General features: G+C 34.4%; 1 protein-coding gene across 12 annotated transcripts in view; it reads left to right on the top strand.

The window, feature by feature from the left end:
* PTPN13 (protein tyrosine phosphatase non-receptor type 13) overlaps positions 1-23,064 on the top strand; it is a 227,187-nt gene that overhangs the window by 81,066 nt on the left and 123,057 nt on the right. For 11 of the 12 annotated variants that reach the window (XM_033214154.1, XM_033214164.1, XM_033214160.1 and 8 more), the window contains exons 4-7: positions 4,844-4,909; positions 7,121-7,306; positions 11,970-12,057; positions 19,594-20,157. In XM_033214154.1, the coding sequence (XP_033070045.1) occupies positions 4,844-4,909; positions 7,121-7,306; positions 11,970-12,057; positions 19,594-20,157 (904 nt within the window). The remainder of the gene's footprint in view (positions 1-4,843; positions 4,910-7,120; positions 7,307-11,969; positions 12,058-19,593; positions 20,158-23,064) is intronic. The other variant, XM_033214165.1, reaches the window with a different exon arrangement.

Genomic DNA, 23,064 nt, shown 5'->3' with positions numbered 1-23,064 from the left:
GTGAGCCAATGGAGTGCACCACTGCACTCCAGCCTGGGCAGCAGAGTAAGACTCTGTCTAAAAAAAGAAGAAGAAAGGAAAGAAAAAGAAATACATAATGTAAGCTTGGCACACAGTAAGCATTATGTGTATGCTAGCTGTTTATATTTAAATACATATAATAATATATATTAGCTTATGATAGTGGTGTTATAGATACCAGGATGAAATATTTGTATCTTATCACACTCCATAGTTTAGTGACTTTCAGAAAAAATGTTGACTGAATGGGTAGTTGTCTAGCTCTTCTATACATGCATGTCATCTAGAATCAGCTCTTCCATCTTTTCATTGAATCCTGTATATACAAATCATCACTATCAAAGGCACCCACCTCTATAGGACTGTGTCCTGGCCTGCTATACTGCTATACTAAGGAAGGGAAATAGAGCATCTCTGTGCTGTCCGTACGGTACAGATGGACCAACAAAGGTCACGAAACCACAATTTCCCTGAGAAGCTAAATAAGCAATACAAATGAGAAGCAGATCAAAACTTTTTTAAACTTATACTGCCTGATTCTGTTTGGGCCCTGGACTTGTTGATATCTTTAGTAGAAGATATTTGTCAGCTAGATTGTGGATTCCCCTTTTTTCTCATTACATAAAAAACAAAACAAAGGAAAATATGTATATCAAATACTTGCTTGTTTTTGAGTAATCCTTCCTGTGTGTGACCTCCCTCCTTTCTACACAATATACATATATGCAGTCTGTAACCCATCTACTGCTGCTATTTATGAACCAGATGAACTAAGCACTGTCAGTGATGTCAGTGCTACTGAATTAATTTAGTTACGTCTTTGTATTAGTGATCTTTTTCCCTGTGTCTTTTCAGGCTGCATCAACAGTACAAACTCTTTTAATTTATGAATAATATGTATGAAAGCATCATGCACTGACCCTGTACCGACTGTTTGGAATAGATGTAAAAGCATTTTTCTTTGTATTCTGTAAGAAATATTTTTCTAATATTAGATACCAGGTGGTATTATCGTGTTATTTTAACAAAGATCTGACATACCTGGAGTTATCTAACAACTCAACAATGTATTTTTAATTATGATTTAAGATGTTACTAAAAGTATGGAACCCATATAAAATATCATACTAGTAAAGTAGCAATTATCATTTTGCATATTTTATTTTTTCTATAGAGGTATTCCATACCTATATGTATTAGTCAAGGTTCTGCAGAGAAACAGAACCAATAGGGGGTGTGTGTGTGTGTGTGTGTGTGTGTGTGTGTGTGTATTTGTATATATAGAGAGATTTATTATAAAGGGTTGGCTTATGCAATTATGAAGGCTCACAGGCTCCAAGATCCTCAGGATGAGTTTGTAAACTGGAGATTCAGGAGAGCCAATGGTGTAGTTCAAGTCTGAGTCTGAAGGTCAGAGAAACAGAAGAATTGCTGGTGTAGTTCTAGTTCAAAGACTGGCAGGCTCAAGACCCAAGAGGGTTTCAGTTTGAGTCCAAAGGAGGAGAATGCTGATATCCCAGTTCTAAGGCAGTTAGGCAGAAAGAATTCTCTTACTCAGAGGAGAGTTAACCTTTCTGTTCTTTTCAGGCCTTCAACTGACTGGAAGGGGCCCACCAATGATAGGGAGGGCAGTCTGCTTTTCTCAGTCTACTGATGTAAATGTTAATCTCACCCAAAAACACTTCCACAGAAACACGCAGAATGAGATTTGACCAAATATCTGGGCATCCTTTGGTCCAGTCAGGTTGACACATACAACTAACCATTATACGATATACATAGGTGATCAGCAAATGTACAATTTTATAACCTAGTTTTAAGAATGTTTTATTATAGTCATATATAAAAATTATTAACATATAGTAACTCACTTTGGCATATTGAGAAGTAAATATAATAAAGAATCTTAAAGCATGGGCCACATCTCAAAGAATCATAAACCAAAATTAATAGAGCATTCAATTAGTCCTTTATGCTAAAGCTATGAAAAATGTTTTTCATATATGAGGCTCTTTGAAAAGATATTTACATTTAAGACTCTTTAGAAAGAAACTTAAAGAGAAATATGATAAAAATAGTCTGCACTAGCCTGTCTTGAACTTCTTGCACATTTAATTTAATTCAGCAGACATGTATTGAATATCTACTATGTAAAGTTCTGTGTTACTTGCTAAGAGGGACACTAAAACAAAAAGCTGTTCCCCTCAAGGAAGACAAACAAGGACTCATCTAACTATACAACAAGATAATATTAGTTAACTACATCATCAGAGATACTGTTGAAGTGTGATGCAGGAATATAACTGTATCATATATGAGATAATGCTGTAACTTGTTTGGAAGTATTTATACAGCATATATAAGGGGAAACATCATCTCTGGCCTATCAATAATGGCCGGAGACAAAGAAAGAATATTTTTGGTGGAAAGAACAGCTCACGAAAAGCTGAGAAAGAAAAGGATGTATTTTGCCAACAGAAAATTATCTAGATGTGCTGAGTGTTTAGGTTGTGATAAGGGAAGGAAGGATGACAGAAGAAAACTTAAAAACCTGCTTGCAGAATGGAAATAGAAGCAGGTCAAAGTGACCCCTGAATGTCGTTGTTTTAAAATTTGAATGTTTAAAAATTGAGAGCCATGAGCATATTTGAAAAGTGGAACAACTTTTCTAATCTGTAATTGAGAAATAATTTAGGAAGCAATTTAAGGGATATATTAAAGCATTGTGCGATTGTAAGAAGGGTACCCACTTTTGTTACATATATCTGACTGATTTCTAAAGAGGATTTGAGAGAGTTTACAGCATTGAAAAATAAAGGTGAAAAAAAACAGGAGCCGAGTAAATAAAGGCAAGAAAATAAGATGAAGCTGTAGTAATGAAACAAAATGAAACAACAACAACAAAAGCACATGGCAAGAATTCAGTATTGATAGAAGTGGCCCAGAAGATTAGCTCTGAACCTCTTAACAGAAGGAAATAGGAAAGATGATTACTTATTACTGAGATCTTGCTTCTTGTGTCACAGAAAAAAAAAGAAGCAATCAAGACTTTCCCTAGCATTCCTCTAGCAGCCCCCCCATGTGAATTCCTATATGCTCTGCCATCTTACTACAGATAAACTGTCCATGCTCTTCTATAAAGCCAACTCTTCCATTTGTGCTTTAGCGTCTATCTCCTTATCTACTTAACAGTGTTCCTCTAGCAATCTCCATTCTCTCCTGCATTTCCAGTTTTCCCTGTTGAATCGTTTCTATCAGCATAAAAATATGTTGTTTTTTTTTATCTTTAAGAAACAAAAAAAGCAAACAACCTAAAGAAAACTCCTTTGATTCATGTTCCTTCTCCTTGTACTACGCTACCCATTCATTGTGAGAAAATGTTAATCAAAACTGCACTGAGGAAAGACAAAAACCAAAAAACTGCAGTGAGGCCAAGTGAGGTGGTTCTTGCCTATAATCCCAGCACACTGAGAGGCCAAGGCAGGAGGATCCCTTGACGTCAGGAGTTCGAGAACAGCCTTGGCAATATGGAGAGATCCCCATCTCTACAAAAATTTTTAAAATTACCCAGGAATGGTTTTACATGCCTGTAGTCCCAGCTACTTGAGAAGCTGAGACAGGAGGATCACTTGAGCCCAGGAGTTTGAAGCAACAGTGAGCTATGATTGGACCACCTCATTCCAGGCTGGGCAACAGAGAAAGATCCTATCAAAAAACAAAACAAAACAAAAACTGCAGTGATGCAGTGAGATTTATTGGTCAATTTTTAGATTGGCAAAACCCTAAGTCTTCATTATACCTCTATGGACAAGGCTTGTGGAAAAACTCTTACATGTTACTGGTAGAAGTACAAAATGGTACAACTGTTTACATGTTACTGGTAGAAGTACAAAATGATACAACTGTTATGTAAGGGAATCTGACAATCTGTATAAAAACTACAGATGATTTACTTTCTCATCCATTATCTCAGAGAATCAATTTAAGAGAAACACATACAAGGCTGTTTGCTGAAACATCATTTGTAGTAGCAAAGGTTTGAAAAAAATTTTTTAATTCTCTGTTAATAACAGATTGGTTATATAAACAGTGCTACAACCACTAATGGAATTCTGTGTACCATTTTTTAAAAATGAGATCTCTAAGCATTGATATGGAAATATCTATTGATAAGTTAAAAATGCAAGGTACCTGCCGGGCGCAGTGGCTCACACCTGTAATCCCAGCACTTTGGGAGGTCGAGGCGTACAGATCACCTGAGGTCAGGAATTCAACACCAGCCTGGCCAACATGGCGAAACCCCTTCTCTACTTAAAATAGAAAAATTAGTCAGGCATGGTGGCGGGCACCTCTAACCCCAGCTACTCAGGAGGCTGAAAAAGAGAATTGCCAGGGGACGGAGGTTGCAGTGAGCTGAGATTGGGCCACTGCACTCCAGCCTGGGCGACAGAGCCAGACTCTGCCTCAAAAAAAAAAAGCAAAGTGCCTAGTAATTTTTAAGGTTTCTGATCTTTTGTAAAAGGAGGAAATAAGAATATATATTCATATTTGCTTGAATTTGCATAAGGAAACTTTAAAAGCTAACAGAAATGATTATTGATAAAGGATGGGCTGGGGAATTAGAAAAACATCTGTTGTAATAATTTCCAGTCTTACTATCTCTTTTAAGCTCTCATATACTTTTATGTAAAATATAAAATGATGATTTTCTCCAATTGTGTATTATATTTTCTTTGGAACAAAATAATCTGTATTTATAGCACTTGCTAAATTTTCTATTGTATTTTATCATAAAATTATTTCTTAAAAATTATGTTCCTAGATCCACATTTATTCTCTTGGAATGACACTCTATTGGGGCGCTGATCATGAAGTGCCTCAGAGCCAAGTAAGTTACGTGTTTACAGTTGTTACACTTTTTACATGTGTTCAATTTTACACCTTTTATCATAGCTCTTCAACGTATTTATATGTGTTCTACAGCATGCCGTCAGGTGTGCCAGCGTTCCTATGGAGGTTGTTTATATTAATAATGTCATACTTTCAGGATGAACTTACAATAAACTACTAAAGACACTATTTTTAAGGTATTCCTAGAACTACCCAGGTTTCAACAACTCAATCTGTGAGATGGAGCTGGCCTCTTCAAAAATCATAGCAAGATAAATGGGAGTATACTTTATTTTATCTAATTTAGTGACTGTTAAGAGGGATTGGAAATCTCTTGTCTTTGATGATTCATTCTACTGAATGTGATAGCTTTTTTGATGCAAAAACTCTAGGAATAGTAGCCCTATGTCTCTGAGTATTGTATTAGAGAATGTCATAGCTTTTTCTCTTGGCACTTCAAATCATACATCATACTTCACCACCCCTATAGCAGCAGACACAGGTATTAAAGTAATACTTGCTGAGGTCCTGGGCCATGTTTGCCATTGGGCTGCTTCTAATCATTATTTTCTAAAATAATTCTGATTCCTAAAGACCAGTATAAACATAGTAGTAAATAGTAATTGAAAATTTAAAAATAGTTATATTTTATCAAGGCAAGATATAACATATAGAATTAGGTTTTATTTTAGGCATTTATAAGTAAAAACCAAAAATAACTAGGTGTGTTTTTTTCTTATTAAATAAAAGAAGTAACAAGCATTTTAGCCTTTTATTCTAAAATACAAACATCTTAAGATCCATAAAAGATAAATGATATTCTTTACTTCATTTGGTTTTATTTTGTAGTATGAAAAATAATGTATATTTTCTTTCTCTCTTCAGTTTCAATTCTGTAAATATAAATGAGAAAGTTAAAATATGCTGGAAATATTGGTATCATGTATTATGCAACCTAACTTGTAAAATGTGATCACAGTCTATAACACTTTATGTTCTTTTCCGATAACTGGAAATAAAGTCAATATCAAATATAAATAGAGAGTCAATATCAATAAATATAAATTAAAGGGGAAATATAAACTAGTGTTTTAGGATCAGAAATCAGAATATTTTAGAAATATTTAATATTAATTTAAAAGTATTTATTAAGTACCTACCTTGTGTCAGATACTGTTAGACACTAGGACTATAGTGACCCATGCCTATACAGTTTTTTGGAAGGAATAGACAGCTAAACGGTCAATTACAACATAATGCAATAAATGCTATGTTAGGGAAAATGGAGGACGCTATGGAAAACAGAGTTGGGACTTCTGGTTAGGTTTGGAGGATCAGGACAGATTTCTTAAAGGACATTGCATCTAAGCTAACCCTAAAGAATCATATATTAATAATACCCAAATGGATAAGAAGTGGAAGGGTCGTAGGAAAGGCATTTGTTTAGACCAAGGTGGATATACCAGTTTAAACTCCCATCGGCTTGGATGTGGGTTTTAATTGCTCCACTCCTTACCAATTCTTGTATTGTTAGTATTTTTATTTTTCACTGTTTTATTGGGTGTGTAGTAGCTTCTTTTTGTAGTGGTTTTAATTTACATTTTTTAATAATGATATTGGCCACCCTTTCATATGCTCTTTGGCCATTCAGATATAATATTCTACAAAATACGTTAACTAATAAAAAAAATCACATTCTGGCTTGTCTGTTTGACCAACATAATTATAATTTATATTTAAATGGTCTTGAGGCATTGCAATATTTTAAATCTCTTTTCAGTTATCATGGGAGTATCAAATTATATTTATACACGTTGACTGTATTACATTTTATATAATATTAGGAAACAGTTTATTCCCCCAATGGTGTGTATGTTTGTGTGTGTGCGTGTACATGTAGTAACTGTTCATCAAAACATTTGAATAAGCCAAGAATTTCACTCCTTTACTTTATATTTTAAAATGCCCAGAGTTTTTCTGTACTTCCTGTATAGGGAAGTATAAGTTAACTATCTTCTGCTAATATTTTTTAGACCATAAAAAGGTAAAACACAGTAAGATGCATATGCTTATAAGGAAGGAATTTATTTCCTCCAAGTATGTGAAGCGTGTTTTAGTGTAGTTCCTGTGATTCCTAGAATGATTTGTCTCATTAGAAAGAATATTTACTCACATTTATTAATGTGGCTTTTCCTTTATTTATATTCAGCCTATCAAGCTTGGAGATCATCTCAACAGCATACTGCTTGGAATGTGTGAGGATGTTATTTATGCTCGAGTTTCTGTTCGGACTGTGCTGGATGCTTGCAGTGCCCACATTAGGAATAGCAACTGTGCACCCTCATTTTCCTACGTGAAACACTTGGTAAAACTGGTTCTGGGAAATCTTTCTGGGGTAAGCTACAATTACAATGGTAAATATAGTCATATTTTTAAAATTGAGTAGATATCACAAAATTTTCTTTAAGGATACTGTATAGGTAGCATTTTCTCAATGAAGACTAGAAATGGAAAATTGAATTTCTTCTTCTAATATAAATTGTTTATTTGAAATAATACTTAAAATTTAGAAGCTCATTGCAATGAGTCTAGATTTTGTGAGAGTTATTCCCCAAAATATCATAGAATGATAGCATGTTTGAGCTGAAAGTGTCTCCTCTTGTTTTCTTTCTTAGATCTTTTCCTAAGGAGCTTTTAGCAAATGGTTATCCTGTGTACACCTAGAAAAAATGTATTGACATGAAAATGGGTTTTAGAAATATTTAAATGTACTTTCTGTTGCTTTATACCTATTTCGTGACCACTCGTTTTTCTGGATCTTCTAGGTATTTCCCAAACCTTCTCTACTTTCCCTTCTTCTCTGAACACTGCTACCTAGTGTATACAGGAAATCCATGCTTGTATCCCTGCCAGATTTCCCCAAGACCCAGACTCTTCTGGTTTTTCTCTTGTTTTGGATATGAAGAATCCCAAGAATAACCAATGCTGTATCTTACCTGAAAGTGCCACCTTTGTTCTGCATTTCTAAAGCTGTATTTTATCTTGTTTGCCCTATCTGATCTGGATCTATACTTTATCTGCTCTTATCCTTAGGGTTATAGTCCCAGAGTGTTGGTCCCTCTTCCTTGTACAGGTTACAAATTGACCACTGCCACACAGTGCTCTTGTTAGCTTCCTCAGAATTCCTTATTGGTAGGGATTTAGTTCCCATCTTAACCAGGATGTCAGATGGCTGCCAGGAATATATTCAAATTCTGCACAGTTTTTCAGTTGATAACAGGCCCAGAGATCTTCTAGACAAATGGTTTGTAAACTCTTCCCCTAAGAAACCTTTGCAGTTCTATAGTGAAGGGAAGTGTAGGAAGTAGAGGCTGAATAAATGGAGTTCTTGGTTGCCCATTTTCCTTCTTTAACTAGAGCAGCTCCAGTTTTATTTGATCTGTTTATGTTTCTGCATGTGATTTTTTTGGACAAAGGTAAAGCTATTAAAAAATCTTTGAAAACCCTCTGTCCAGACCAACATTTCTCACATTGTTTTCAATATTTTTGTTTTAAAAATTCCTTTATGACCAGAGAAGCTTGGGAAAAAATTATTTAAAGGAAATTCAATGTATTTTCACAGGAGAACTTCTTAGAGCCTTTAATGTACTAGACTATATTACTAACCTTCAAGAAGAATAGACATGTAAATGAAGCATTTCCCAAACTTACTTGGTCTTTGAGGTCTTTTTTTCACAGACATTTTCTTTTTTTTTTTTTTTTTTTTTTTTTGAGGTGGAGTCTCGCTCTGTCGCCCGGACTGGAGTGCAGTGGCCAGATCTCAGCTCACTGCAAGCTCCGCCTCCTGGGTTTACGCCATTCTCCTGCCTCAGCCTCCCGAGTAGCTGGGACTACAGGCGCCCACCACCTCGCCCAGCTAGTTTTTGTATTTTTTTTTTTTAGTAGAGACGGGGTTTCACTGTGTTAGCCAGGATGGTCTCGATCTCGATCTCCTGACCTCGTGATCCGCCCGTCTCGGCCTCCCAAAGTGCTGGGATTACAGGCTTGAGCCACCGCGCCCGGCCTCACAGACATTTTCATAAGGCTAATATTCTTTAAAACTTCACTTTATGGTTAAGGAAACTGATACCCAAACAACTATGGGATTTGAGTTCCCTATTAGTCAGTCCAGGGACTTTTTTATTATACCACACTTTCTCTAAGACTCTTGTACTGTTTGCTAATTTTATTCCTATAGTAAAATTGTGAGAGAGATTTTTTTCTGTCTTTGAATGAATATTTTTTTCTGTCTCCGTAGAAATTCTATTACCTATCAATAATTGCCCATATTACACATAAAATCTTCATCCCTTTAAGGTTTAGCATTTAGTTCTCATTATTATAGTGGATCTTTGTTGCTCATTTATGTATGAAACCTGTGCTAGGGATTGTATAAGATAAAAATTTGAATAAAATATTTGATCTAGGCACTCTTTTCTAAAATGCCATAACCATTTGCTTATAAAATGAAAGAAGTCTATAAAAAGATACATAGTAAAAATTTTAACAGCTATGAGAGTTTAAAGGAAAAGGATACTAATTATGGTTGCACTGAAAAATAGCACTTTGTAGCCGAGCATGATGGTGCATGCCTTTAGTCCCAGCTACTCAGGAGGCTGAGATGGGAGGACCACTTGAGCCTGGGAGGTCAAGGCTGTGGTGAGCCATGATTGCACCTTTGCAGTCCAACCTAGGCAACAGAGTAAGGCCCTACCTCAAAAAAAAAAAAAAATTAAAATTAAAAATAGCACTTCAAACTATATCCTGTAGGCTAGATAGAGTAATCTTGGCAGAGGGAAGTGAACCTGGATAAAGCCTGTGAAATGGGAAAACAGGAATGTTTGGGAAACAGTATGGCATGGGGTGTATCGTGGGGTTATTTAATGGGAGAGAAAAATAGAAGGATCAGTTGGAATCAGCATGTAGATAGCCTCTCTTCACAAAGACAAATTTTTACTAAGTATAATCATGCTCCCCTTACCTTTCTGTTGCTCTTCCTCATCTCCTAGACATCACTGGGTAGAAGTAACTCCAACAGCTACTGTTTTTTAAGTGTTTGTTTACTTTGTGCCAGGCACTATGCTAAAGGGTTTATGTACATTATCACATTATTCATCAAAATAACCTCAATTTAATAGAGATACTTTTATCCTCATTTTAGAGGGCATAAAACTAAGGCTGAGAAAGATTAAATAACTTACACATAGCCACAGATAAGGTAAATGACGAAGACATAATTGGAACTGGGGTGTTTCTGACCCCAATATATTCCTTAAAGCTTTTGTTGTCTCCAGTAGCTGATAGAGTGAGTTAGTCTTTCACTGGTGTGAAATTCATTCTAATGACCATCATTCTTACTTAAAATTAATTAGCGTGGGGTAAAAGTCAGCAAGGCAGCTTACTTGTCTAGGTTTTTCCACTCATTTAATGTTACAATATTTGGGCCACAATTTTACTTATCTGCAAAATAGGAATAATATGTATCAATCACCCATATTATCGAACTGTTGTAAAAGTAATTATTTCCATATTAATGAGCTGCTTTGTGGTCCTTAGAAGTTTCTTTGCTTTTTCTCCTTTTATTTGTAATATGAGGATAATATTGTCTACTATATGAGGTTGTTTGAGGATTAGATAGCGCAAAGTATGTGCCTAGCATATATGTTCAATAAATAATAGTCATTATTAATAGTAACTAACTTCAATGCAGGAATTTTCAAAGATATGGGATGTTTACTGTCTTTTCAGTCACTGACAGTACAGTATAATGTGGACTAACATCATTCATGCAACTTAAATGATAACATTATTTCAGAAATACTTCCATTTACAAGTCTCCTTATAGGTAGAAAGCATAATGCTTGAACCTTGAATATACTACCTTAAACAGGTTTTTAATCCATACTCCAGCAAGATTCCCTAATGGAGCAATATTAAAACATTTCTGTAGTATGTGCGAGTGTGTGTGTGTAAACAAATATGTATGCATGCTCTTGGTGCTAGATTTAAGTAATTTCTCTTCACCATTCTCTCTTCTTCCATTTATATTGACATTTCTCTTCTAATTGGCCACCAGAATGAAATAGTGATCTGTCCAATTTTTTATCCCTTATAATGTGGAGTTTGACCTAATTTGACATACTTTATTTCAAGCAAATACCCTTGGCTAACGCTATTAAACTTTTAAGACTACATTTTGTTTTAAAGGGAACTTAAAAGAGCATTGATTTAAATGTGTTATCCCTCAGAGGGTCCATTTAAAGACCTAACATTTCTCAGCCAGGCATAGTGCATCACGCCTGTAATCCCAGCACTTAGGGGAGTCAAGGCAGGCAGATCACTTGAGGTCAGGAGTTCAAGACCAGCCTGGCCAACATGGTGAAACCCTGTCTCTACCAAAAATACAAAAATTAGCTAGGTGTGGTGGTATGCACCAGTAGTCCTAGCTACTCTGGAGGCTGAGGCATGAAAATCACTTGAACCTGGAAGGCAGAGGTTGCATTGAACCGAAGTCCTTCAACCTGGGTGACAGAGTGAGACTCCAAATGCAATTTCTGAAGGGCAAGATCTATAAAATTATTTCTGAAAGTAATTTAAATTCCTCAATTCATAGTTATAATCAGGAGAAAGCTTTATTATACCCAAATTAATGTGGTTTTTAAATTATAATCTAACATGAGTAGTTATTGGTTGGGGAAAAAAGAAGACTTCAAGTTTACTGTTTTCAAATAGAACTCATTTTAACAAGTTTAATCTGATGGTATTTTCTAGTTAGTAGGTTACTCTTCAGTCACTCCTTCTTCCCTTTTAATTTTCTGTAATGAATTGGCCAGCACCGGGCTACATAAATCTTACCCAAGAATACAAATTACCCTACAAATACAATAGGACATAGAATCTCATTATTTAATATTATATCCTCCAAAAACTGTGTAACTAGTGTCATTCTGTAAACAGTTACTGTGAAAACAAAAGGGAGATCCTTTTGTCAAACTTGATTTGTTATTACCTGTGTGCAGACAGACCAACTTTCCTGTAACAGTGAACAGAAACCTGATCGAAGCCAGGCTATTCGAGATCGATTGCGAGGAAAAGGATTACCAACAGGTAAGAGTATATTAATAGGAAATTTCTAGGCTTTAACCTTATCCCATTGTTTTCTTTACAAAAATTATACTTACCTGGCTTTGAAATCTGGTAATTGAGACTATGATTAGAACATAAACGTACAAAGTGGAGTTAGGGAATGGACAAGAATACTAGCTACGTTAAAAAATAGTTTCATTAAACTTATACAGAAAATTAGTTAGAATTCCCAGAGTAAATTATTTCCCTTTCCAGTATTGGTATATCAATAATAATATTATTTATTTACTTTATCATGGTATTTCATATTAAAAATATTTTTTAAAGCGTGACTAAATAAACACATGCATATGTTTATGAACATAAACACTAAAACAAGTTTCAGAAAACGTTTTTCTTACTGCACTGTGATATTTTGTATCATATTTCTTTTTTTTTTAATGCTAGTAATAACCCACTAAATAGATATTACCATGGAGTTATCAAATACTACCTTAGGTCATGAGTGATACTTAGTAAATACAAACTAATGATGAATAGTGATTTTCCTATTTGTCAGTAGCATTATATAATTATGTATCCTATGATAATTAAATTTACTTTTTAAAAAGAAATGAATGGAAATTTCAGGCCAGGCGAGGTGGCTCATGCCTGTAATCCCAGCACTTTGGGAGGCTGAGGCAGGCGGATCACCTTAGATCAGGAGTTCGAGACCAGCCTGGCCAACATGGTGAAACCCCATCTCTACTAAAAATACAAAAATTAGCCGGGCATGGTGGCAGGTGCCTGTGATCCCAGCTACTCAGGAGGCTGAGGCAGGAGAATCGCTTGAACCCGGGAGGCAGAGGTTGCAGTAAGCTGAGATCGTACCACTCCACTCCAGCCTGGGCAACAAAGAGTGAAACTCTGTCTCAAAAAAAAAAAAAAAAAGAAAAGAAAAGACAAGACGTGAATGGAAATTTCAAACACTTGAAATAAAAGTAAATATAATTTTATGTGACAATTTGTTTTTCACTGTTAAGCTTCAGGCATGGCTTATTTATAAAATAAACTTTTGATTTTGCTGATTATCTTTGTTCTCTTCTTATCAAGCAATATTGAGAATCATAATAATCTAAACATTAACAAAAATACTTTTTAAATCTTGTCTTAGATCTTGGGCCTAGGTAGAAGTAAATGTACAGGTTACTTAAATATATTCTAATTGATATAGTTTAATAAAATAGATGAAAAAGTTAAGATTTTAATTTAATCAGAACATCAGAGAAAGCTGTCTTATTTAAAACCTATGAGCAACTCTAGTTGTGAAAACTAAACGTAGACCTTGACTATCTGGACCAAATGTTTTGCAGAGTCAGAACTCTCATATCTGAGAAGAAGGAATATGTAAGTCAAAGAAAAGCAGTAAAATTGTTTCTAAGGGAGTGATTTTGTAATGGTACAGTTAGTTAAGTATCTGTTTTGGTGGTTCCATTTTAATTATTGTGAATAAAGATTATCTTTCTGAAAAGATATTTTTGCTTTCATTTCATTGGTATAGTAATTTATTTCTGGTTAGATCAGGGTTTTTTTTCTAATACATACGTGATTAGTTTATATGTGGGCCAAAAAAAATACAGTGTGGTGACAACTTTGAAAGTATTTTTAATCCTTTCTTGCAAATATTTCCTTCCTACACTTGTATCCCCATACTGTACTTTTGTCACTTTGTTTTTGTAAGTAAAAATCTGTTTATTTTTATAGTATTCTAGGATTTGAGATAGTATATAGTGTAAACTTTGCCACTAACAGTAGCAGCAATTTGTTAATTGATGAAATTTTCAGTCTCCTATTTTAGAATCAAATAATAACAGAAACTTATAAATGAATGTCAATAGCAAGCTGAAAGAATCTTTTGGGAGATGTAATGAACATTTTAATAAGTGGAACATTAGATTTAAAAGACATTGTTGTTTTTCTTATTTATCTTTTTCTATTTTCTCCCTCTCTTTCCTCTCTCCACTTCCCTCTTTTCTTTCCTCTCTCCCTCCATCCTTTCTTATTTGTCTTTCTTGTTATTTCTCTAACCTCTTTCGGCAGTTCCCTACTATCATTTCCTGCTACCATTAAGTGGCCATGTTATGTAATTGAAATTTATTTGCTTATTTGTTACTTCTTGATTTAGTAACTGTAATGTTGTATTATTAATTTTTGCAGACAGTGTATTTTTTCTAAGAATAAAAAATATTCATATATATTTATTTATGTATATATGACTCCCATTCTATCTCCCTTTCCATTGTGGGTCTGTAGAAAGAAAAAGGTGAGCCTTGCAATATTTATCAAATTGTAAGGATTATCAAATGCTAACATAGTTTAGATTTTATTACTTTCAATGATTCAGAGGCTTAATGTTTCAGAAATTAATTGTTACAGAGTATTTTAAAGATAGCAATTAAGAGATTTTACTGAGTCTATACCTACTTGGTAACATATTTTAAATAGCAGGTTGTCATTTACATATATACATATATTTGTTTCATAAAGGACATTCATAAAAGTTAAGCTTTCTGGACATGTAGATGCTGGGGATAGGGAAAACCTACTGTATTAAGTACATTAGTTTTTATAGGTGTTCAGTGTCTACTTGTTGATTGAACGAGAAAAGGTTTTATGGAAATACTAGATTTTGAAGTGTAATATATTTGTACTATAATTATTTAATAGTTCCATAAAGAAATATGTGAAACTATGGTTTATTTATTTAGCCTATTTTAAACATTAAGTTGTATGCAAAAGAAAAAGAAAACATCTTGGCTCATATTATTAGACCATTTTCTTATTATAACAATAAAAACATCAGAAGTTTTAATTCAGATTTTAATACCTTTTATCTGTAATTTTGTTTTTATAATACTAAGAAAGATTTAGTATTACTGTCTAATAGTTCCTTAGAATTCTTATTATTAATATGCTGTTCTAATACCGATAAGGAAGCATTGACTGTCAGGACTTTACAAAATTAACAGAGAAATCAAATCCTCAAGTAGATTGTTTGTTGATTTTATCCTCTAATAGTCATATTGGAGAATAAAATCTCCCTTATATCTAAACTCAAGAGAATTTGTGAGTGATTACAATTAGTCACTCAGGATAAACCAAATTTTGTTTAATGTTTCTATTTTTTAATAGAGTTAAAAGTCCTAATACTGAAATAATAGTCTTATTTGGATAAAATATAAGGGAAGAGTATTCCTCAGACCTTCTTAGCCATCATTGCTTTGCACAGTAGTATTGCACAAGTGCTCTTTTCATTTACCTTTTACAGATTCATAAAACCTTACTTTAAGGACAAAATCAATGTAAATATACTAATCACAGCCATTGCCAGGCAGAAGTATTCAGCAGCTAATAGTCAACTGCATACACTAATTTTAAAAGTTTAAGATTGAAAAAAAAATTATTTCTTGAAGAAGTAATTCTTCTAAGACACCTAGGACACTTGGCAGTGCCAGTTCTTAACTGTCAATGGTCAAATGCAGCAAAGCAACCTTATGATACATTATTAGTAAAACATTTTCTTCAATGTGCACCAACCTAAAATCTATATGTAGTGATAGCATTAGTTTATTAGGCTCCTGACTACAGTCTTTAATAAAGAAAATGTTAAGATGGACAGTGAGATACAGAATTAGATGGAAAGAAGTATCAAATTTGGGGATAATGCCTTATACCTAGTGATTTAATTGTTCAGCTCAAATACAATAAAATTTTTTTATCTATAAGTAAATGACCTTAAAAGTTCTCTTCTTATATCTTACCTCTGAGATCTGTCACAGAAGCTAAGGCCTAAACTAGTGGGCTGTCTGCCCCTGCTTTGTTACCTAATACTGCCAATGCTGATAAAATAGCTTCACTGAGCAGAAAGAAATCAAACATTTCCTGCCAAGCTTAAGGTGGAAACTTAAACTATTATTCAGATCAACATGGTGGTGCTTCAGAACTTAGGCATATTAATAATATCATGTTTCTTTCTTTTAAAATGCACTTGTACACATTTGTGAGGACACATGGGGACTTGGGGAGCCTCTTTTAATATTGAAATGTCATTTCGAAGTTTACTTCTAAGAGATGTGAATGTTTGAGTCTGGGTGAAGTGAAAGGTGAATGATGGTATCCAGTGTGGGATAATGTTAATCACATATAACAAAAATAGTTAAAACACAGTGTAATTTACAAGGAAGTTTTTTTCAACTTAAATAAATGGGATGTGTTCTATTACAAAGACTTTTTATACTCTTGAAATCTTACCCAAGGAATACAAATATGAAATCTTTTATTTGTAAATAAAGTCTATTTATTGTTTCCCGTTTAGCTTTTAGCAAGCTATTCATTCTCCAGAAGGAAAATGCTTAGGGCCATTGCAGTGTTATAGTCAAGCAATAATGTTAATTGGAAATAGGGTGATGGCAGCGGAATTAGAATACATGAAATAATAAGATATCTTTGAGAATTTAAATAGCCATCATTTACTGATGGATTTGATATGGGGATTAAGTAAGGTAAAAGATTTAAGGATGGTGCCCATATTTCTGTTTTGAACAATCAGTTGAGTAATTGGGCCATTTATTGTAATAGGAAAGACTGGGGGAGAATGGACAGTTCTGGATGTGGGAAGCAAAAGATCAGTTTTGAGCATGTTGCATTTGAGGGTCTTCTGAAATGTAAGTAGAAGTTTCATTACATATGATTGGAACTCCCAGAGGAGGTCAGTGCTAAGCGTATCAACTGGGAGTTGTCAAGGTATAGATGATATTACTGCCTTGTTAATGGAAGAAATTACATAAAGACAAAGTGAGTAGATGGAATTCTAAAACTGACACCTGAGGAAATCCAACATTTGGATATCTAATAAGGGAAGAAAAACCAAAGACTAAGAATGAGCAGTCTGACAGGTAGGATATATAGGTATATAAAGAGAGGAAAAGATTGAGTAAAGGATGCTCATCATAACCAGTTGTTACTGAGAAGTACGATATGTATACCAAAATGTCCATCTGATTTGGCAAGCAGAGATCATTGGTCATAACTAATGAGAGTTGCTAATGTATGGAGTAGTTGGAAGCTGATTAAAATGGGTAGAATAATGAATGGGAAGTAAGAAATGGGAGACAGCAGTAGCTAGGGGGAAATGTGGTTAACAGAGGAAGATTTGGTTTGGTTTGGTTTGACTATGGTAGATACTAGATTATGTTCACATACTAATGGGAATATTCAATGGAAAGGAAGAATAATGAAAATATGAGGAGTTAGCAACAGAGAATTAACCATAGAAGTAAAGTCTTTGATAAAGCAAAATTGTGAGGGGAGAATCCAGTATACGTATTGGGGATTGGCCTTCAACTGGTAGGAAATTTCATCTTTTAAGATGGCAAAGAGAAGAGTAGACATAGCTGGGTGCGGTGGCTCACGCCTGAGATCTCAGCACTTTGGGAGGCTGAGGCGGGCGGATCACGAGGTCAGGAGATGGAGACCATCCTGGCTAACACAGTGAAACCCCGTCTCTACTCAAAATACAAAAACAAAATTAACACGGCGGCGGGTGCCTGTAGCCCCAGCTACTCGGGAGGCTGAGGCGGGAGAATGGTGTGAACCTGGGAGGTGGAGCTTGCAGTGAGTCGAGATAGCGCCACCGCACTCGAGCCTGGGTGACAGAGCAAGACTCAAAAAAAAAAAGTAGACATAGGTAGTATAGAATTACTCATGGAAAGATGAGAAAGCCCTCCTCCAACAGCTCTGGTTTTCGTGGAGTTATGACAACAGCATCAGCTAAAAGAGTAGGGAGAAAATGTGAAGAATGAGGAAAAGTGAAACAGTCATTGTGGAAAGTAAACAGACTTACTATTAACACGTGGTGTTGTGTGTACAAAGTGATTGAGTATGAATTTATGGTGTTGCCACATACCCACTTGTTTGATGTTTTTCCAAGTTTTAACTGCTTGTTTGGTAGTCAATTTTGGGGTGCATCTGCAGAATAAGGCAGATGGTTGAGTTCATCTATCTATGGTTTATGATCCTTGAATCCTTTCCATTTTTTTTTTTAAATATAATGTGTTCCATCAATTTTCGAGAATATCTCTGTTCTCTATTCAATAAAATTTTAAATTAATGAGTTCCAAATGTGGTTTAAGAATATAACTTACCCCTAAAATAATGTAACACAGACATATGTTTATCAGTTTTCAAATTATCTTAGGTTAGAAGCTGGAGTCTGTGGCAATCTGTGTTTGGATGTGGTATGGTATATTTCTTGGTGTTCTTTATTTGATGTGCCCAAAATATAGATGTTATCCTTATTTACACTTCAGTAGATTTATGGGAAGATGAGGTACAATAAAAGCACAATGTTTTAATCTTACGCTTAAGCAATTATTTGCTGCCATTCTGAAATGAATTCACTTTTTAAAGATTTTTTAAGGTAAAATTTGTGTTCAGGGAATTAAAGCTTATAGTTGTTACACTACAGAGGCAATTGATGTCTTTAAATAATTAACAAGCAATTTATTATTACTAAGAAGGTTTTAGTCATTATTTTATATTGTATAGCAGATAGATTATCAAAAAGATCACAGAAGGTAGCACAGGAAATCTTCAGTGTTTGTGGGCTATTGAGTTAGTAACCATAAAGTATTTACCCACATTTCTTTTTTCAGTAGTGGACATATATATGATTTTTTGTTGAATCTATGGATTCACAAAATTACTGGATGGACATTTTTGGTGTGTGTCACATTTGTAGACTACTGCCTTTAAAAAAAAGTAAAATGACTACTGATTTTAACTACCTCAGGAACTAAAGAATAAGAGTTGGTACTTTATGACAAATGGCAAATAATGGTAAATTATGTTCTAGAGGAAAAAACTTTTTTAGTGCATGAGGGTCTGCCATGGAAATATTAAGTTTCTTTCATAACTTAAACACAGTCAAATTATTTGGATTTCAAACACAATAAAGTTTTCTGAAAATGTATCTAATTATAATAAAATCATGATACTTAAGAATTCCAAATGCTACAATCCTGTTTCCATCCAGAATATAGCAAGAATTCTTTGTTTCTTCCTTAAATGTATTTATTTTAAAGATGGGAATATACCCAGGCTTTATAGTGATATGACATAATGTTTGAGTTATACCTGTAGAAGTTAAAGTAGTTCACTATACATTCCATTATTGCCCCAAATCATTTCTTGGATAGTGAACATTCCTCCAAACTGGATAGTTGTCTGCTTTTTAAAACCAAATAATTCACATTTGATGAATAGAAAATAATACCACTCAAAAATGTCAGTTCAGTATATTGATTTTTTTAGATAAGAGACAATGAACTACGAAAAGTTATGCAAACATAGCATCTCTTTCCTCTTCCACTATAACCATCACCACCATACCATTTCACCTCTGATCTTCCATTTAGAACATTTAGGAAATTGCCACCACTTTCATTGTCAATAGTGGATTACATTTCCATTTATTTTCTAAAAATTCTGTGCATACATGATAGATTCTTATCATTCCAGGGAGAAGCTCTACTTCTGATGTACTAGACATACAAAAGGCTCCACTCTCTCATCAGACCTTTCTTAACAAAGGGCTTAGTAAATCTATGGGATTTCTGTCCATCAGAGATACACAAGATGAGGAGGATTATTTCAAGGACATTTTATCAGATAATTCTGGACATGAAGATTCTGAAAATACACGCTCCCCTTACCAGTTCAAAACTAGTGGCCCAGGAAAAAAACCCATCCCTGGCGTTGATGTACTTTCTAAGAAGAAGATCTGGGCTTCATCCATGGACTTGCTTTGTACAGCTGACAGAGACTTCTCTTCAGGAGAGACTGCCACATATCGTCGTTGTCACCCTGAGGCAGTAACAGTGCGGACTTCAACCACTCCTAGAAAAAAGGAGGCAAGATACTCAGATGGAAGTATAGCCTTGGATATCTTTGGCCCTCAGAAAATGGATCCAATATATCACACTCGAGAATTGCCCACCTCCTCAGCAATATCAAGTGCTTTGGACCGAATCCGAGAGAGACAAAAGAAACTTCAGGTTCTGAGAGAAGCCATGAATGTAGAAGGTTAGTAATTTTGTGCATGTTTGAGAGAGAATTGAAGTATTTTAAATGTTTTTTCAAAATAAAGAAGGGTTATCAAATTATTCCACAAGTCTTATTTTCACTGCCAAACATTTGTACCCTGGTTAATCTCGTACTTCTCTGTCAATTTCTGTTCTCCCTTCCATCAAAACCCTAATTGAAGTACTCTGCTCCCACAAAGTCATCCCTGATAAACATGCCCAGTCATGTTATAGTCTCTCAATATTTGGGGTAGCATATTTTTAGATTGTAATCTTCTTAAAGGCAGGAGGCATATTTTCTACTCCTTTTTGCTTAAATTCTGCACCATACCATGTACCATGCACTATCTCATGGGAAGCTTCAGTAAATAACTGGTTTGTGGAAATAGAAAGCAGTTCATCAAAGTCAGCAGTGCTAGAGAACCTGAATAGCATGGTTATGGTGCATTGCTTCTCAAACCACCAGCTTCAAATTGCAAATTTTGGGGTGCAACTGTAGAAGATTATAATTTACTTTGTCCGGAATAAAGTTTTGAATCCATACCTTTTGAATCATAGTACATTTTAGGTTTACAGCGTCAGCCTAGGTTTGAATTAGTTCCTCCATTGGTAACGATGTGGTGTTTACTTGGGCTTCATCTCTCCAAGTCTAAATTACCCCATCTATAAAATGGGCTTCTCAAAGCAGATTAATTAGGTAATGAATGTAAAGTGATTAATATTACATTATTAGTGTGAGTAATATAAAAATAACTTTATAAATGGTAAATTCTTATTCTAGGGGAAAACTCTGTTTCAAAAATACTTGATTTCACACACAAAACTCAATATGTTGATTGGAGTAAAATTATGTCCAAGACATATGGATAGAGGCTATTTTCAGTATAAATAGTTGTGACATATAGATAGAGGCTATTTTTAGTATGAATATAAGCAAGAGAAAAGAAGATAATTTTTAATCTAATTCTGTACATTTTTTAAGATTTGAGTTTTATAACTGCCCTTGCTTCCTAGACAAATCCTAGGACATAGCTGATTAAAGACAACTTTAAGATGCTTTCTAGTTCAAAGAAAAGAATGACATAATTAAGGATCATATTTATTTTTAAGATCATTGTTCTAGTGTAATTTTTTTATTCATATATTTCCTTTAAAGTGCTCTAAAGGTCTGTTGCCCTGTTACTTAAGTTTTAAGCATAGCTCTGGAGTTGAACATACTTTCTGAGTTTTGCTTTACTTCGAGTAAAAGAAGCTTTGCGTTTTTTTTTCAATTTCAGGAATTGAAAATTAGTAAAGAGTTTGAAATTAATGGAGGAAATTATTGAATATTTAATTTATATGAGTTCCTATATAACATGAATTTTTCAAAAACATTAGCCAACTTTATGAGATGGTTACATATAATCTTGATCAAAAACTTTCAAAGATAGGAAGTAAAATTTTAGAAATGTGTGTTATACACCACTTCACAACTTTTGGAATTGTGATAGCAAAGAGATTAGGCACCTTCTATGGTTTAAAAGAAAAGTCTCCTTTTTTATGTTGTACAACAGCTAGTATATGAACATTAATTTAGTCTGACCTTCTGTCGAACATGTCATCATGGAAACAATTATATAAAGAAATCTTGTCCATTGTGGAAAAAAAAACCCTTCAATGATTCAAATAAATAAAACCGTTATAGTTTTGAAATAGAAATAATGAAGGTATGTACCAATCTAGATGAATATTTCTAACATTTGAAAGGCTGAGTAGTATCTTTTTTTTAATGTGAATATTAAAAATGAAATTATAGGCCAGGCATGGTGGGTCACACCTGTAATCCTAGCACTTTTGGAGGTCAAGGTGGGAGAACTGCTTGAAGTCAGAAGTTTAAGACCAGTCTGGGCAACATAGCAAGACCTCATATCTACAAAAAATTTTTAAATTATCCAGGTGTGGTGGTGCACACCTGTAGTTCCAGCTACTCGGGAGGCTGAGGTGGGAGGATCACTTGAGCCGAGAAGTTTGAAGCTGCAGTGTTGTGTCATCATGCCACTGCACTCCAGACAGGTCAACAAAATGAGACCCTGTCTCTAATGATAGTAATAATAAAATTGGCCAGGCGCAGTGGCTCATGCCTGTAATCCCAGCACTTTGGCAGGCTGAGGCAAGCAGATCACCTGAGGTCAGGAGTTCAAAACCAGCCTCAAAACATGGAGAAACCCCGTCTCTACAAAAAAAAAAAAAAAATACAAAAATTAGCCAGGCATGGTGGCACATGCCTGTAATCCCAGCTACTTGGGAGGCTGAGGCAGAAGAATCACTTGAACCCAGGAGGCAGAGGTTGCGGTGAGCCGAGATCACACCATTGCACTACAGCCTGGGCAACAAGAACGAAACTCTATCTCAAATAAAAATAATTATTATAATTTCTAATTTTTTTCTGTGTGATCTAAGTTTCAGAACATTCCTTGTCTTAATATTTGGTAAATTAGTAGTAATGTGAATTAGCAAAGCTTGAGATTTTTTTTTTTACACTTGAACCTTGCTTTGAGAGTTAAACAAGAAAAACATCAAACATTAATGGAAACATATTTAATCTGTTAAATTATACCATAATAGTCTATTTAATATATTTCATTTATTTTTTATTACCAATAACAAAATATATTAGACTATTGTACCACATGATTCTATTATCTTCTCAGATCATGTGTATGCACATGTGTGTAAGTGTTAAGGAAACTCAGACCATCTTATTTCTACATATACTTTTATATCTGCAAAGATGATACATAATTCTTGTAGAGTCTTATTTGTTCAAAAGGTAATTACGTATTTGATACATCATTTTCAGATTTAGAAATTTTGTATTTGTTATAGGATGCACAAGCAAAAGAAAAGCTTTTTAAAAAAAAAAAATGTA

This window comes from Trachypithecus francoisi, unplaced genomic scaffold, assembly GCF_009764315.1.
Source record: "Trachypithecus francoisi isolate TF-2019V2 unplaced genomic scaffold, Tfra_2.0 Lachesis_group1, whole genome shotgun sequence".
Taxonomy (NCBI): Eukaryota; Metazoa; Chordata; class Mammalia; order Primates; family Cercopithecidae; genus Trachypithecus; species Trachypithecus francoisi.
The sequence above is the reverse complement of the archived record's forward strand: the minus strand, read 5'-3'. Positions and strand labels throughout refer to the sequence as shown.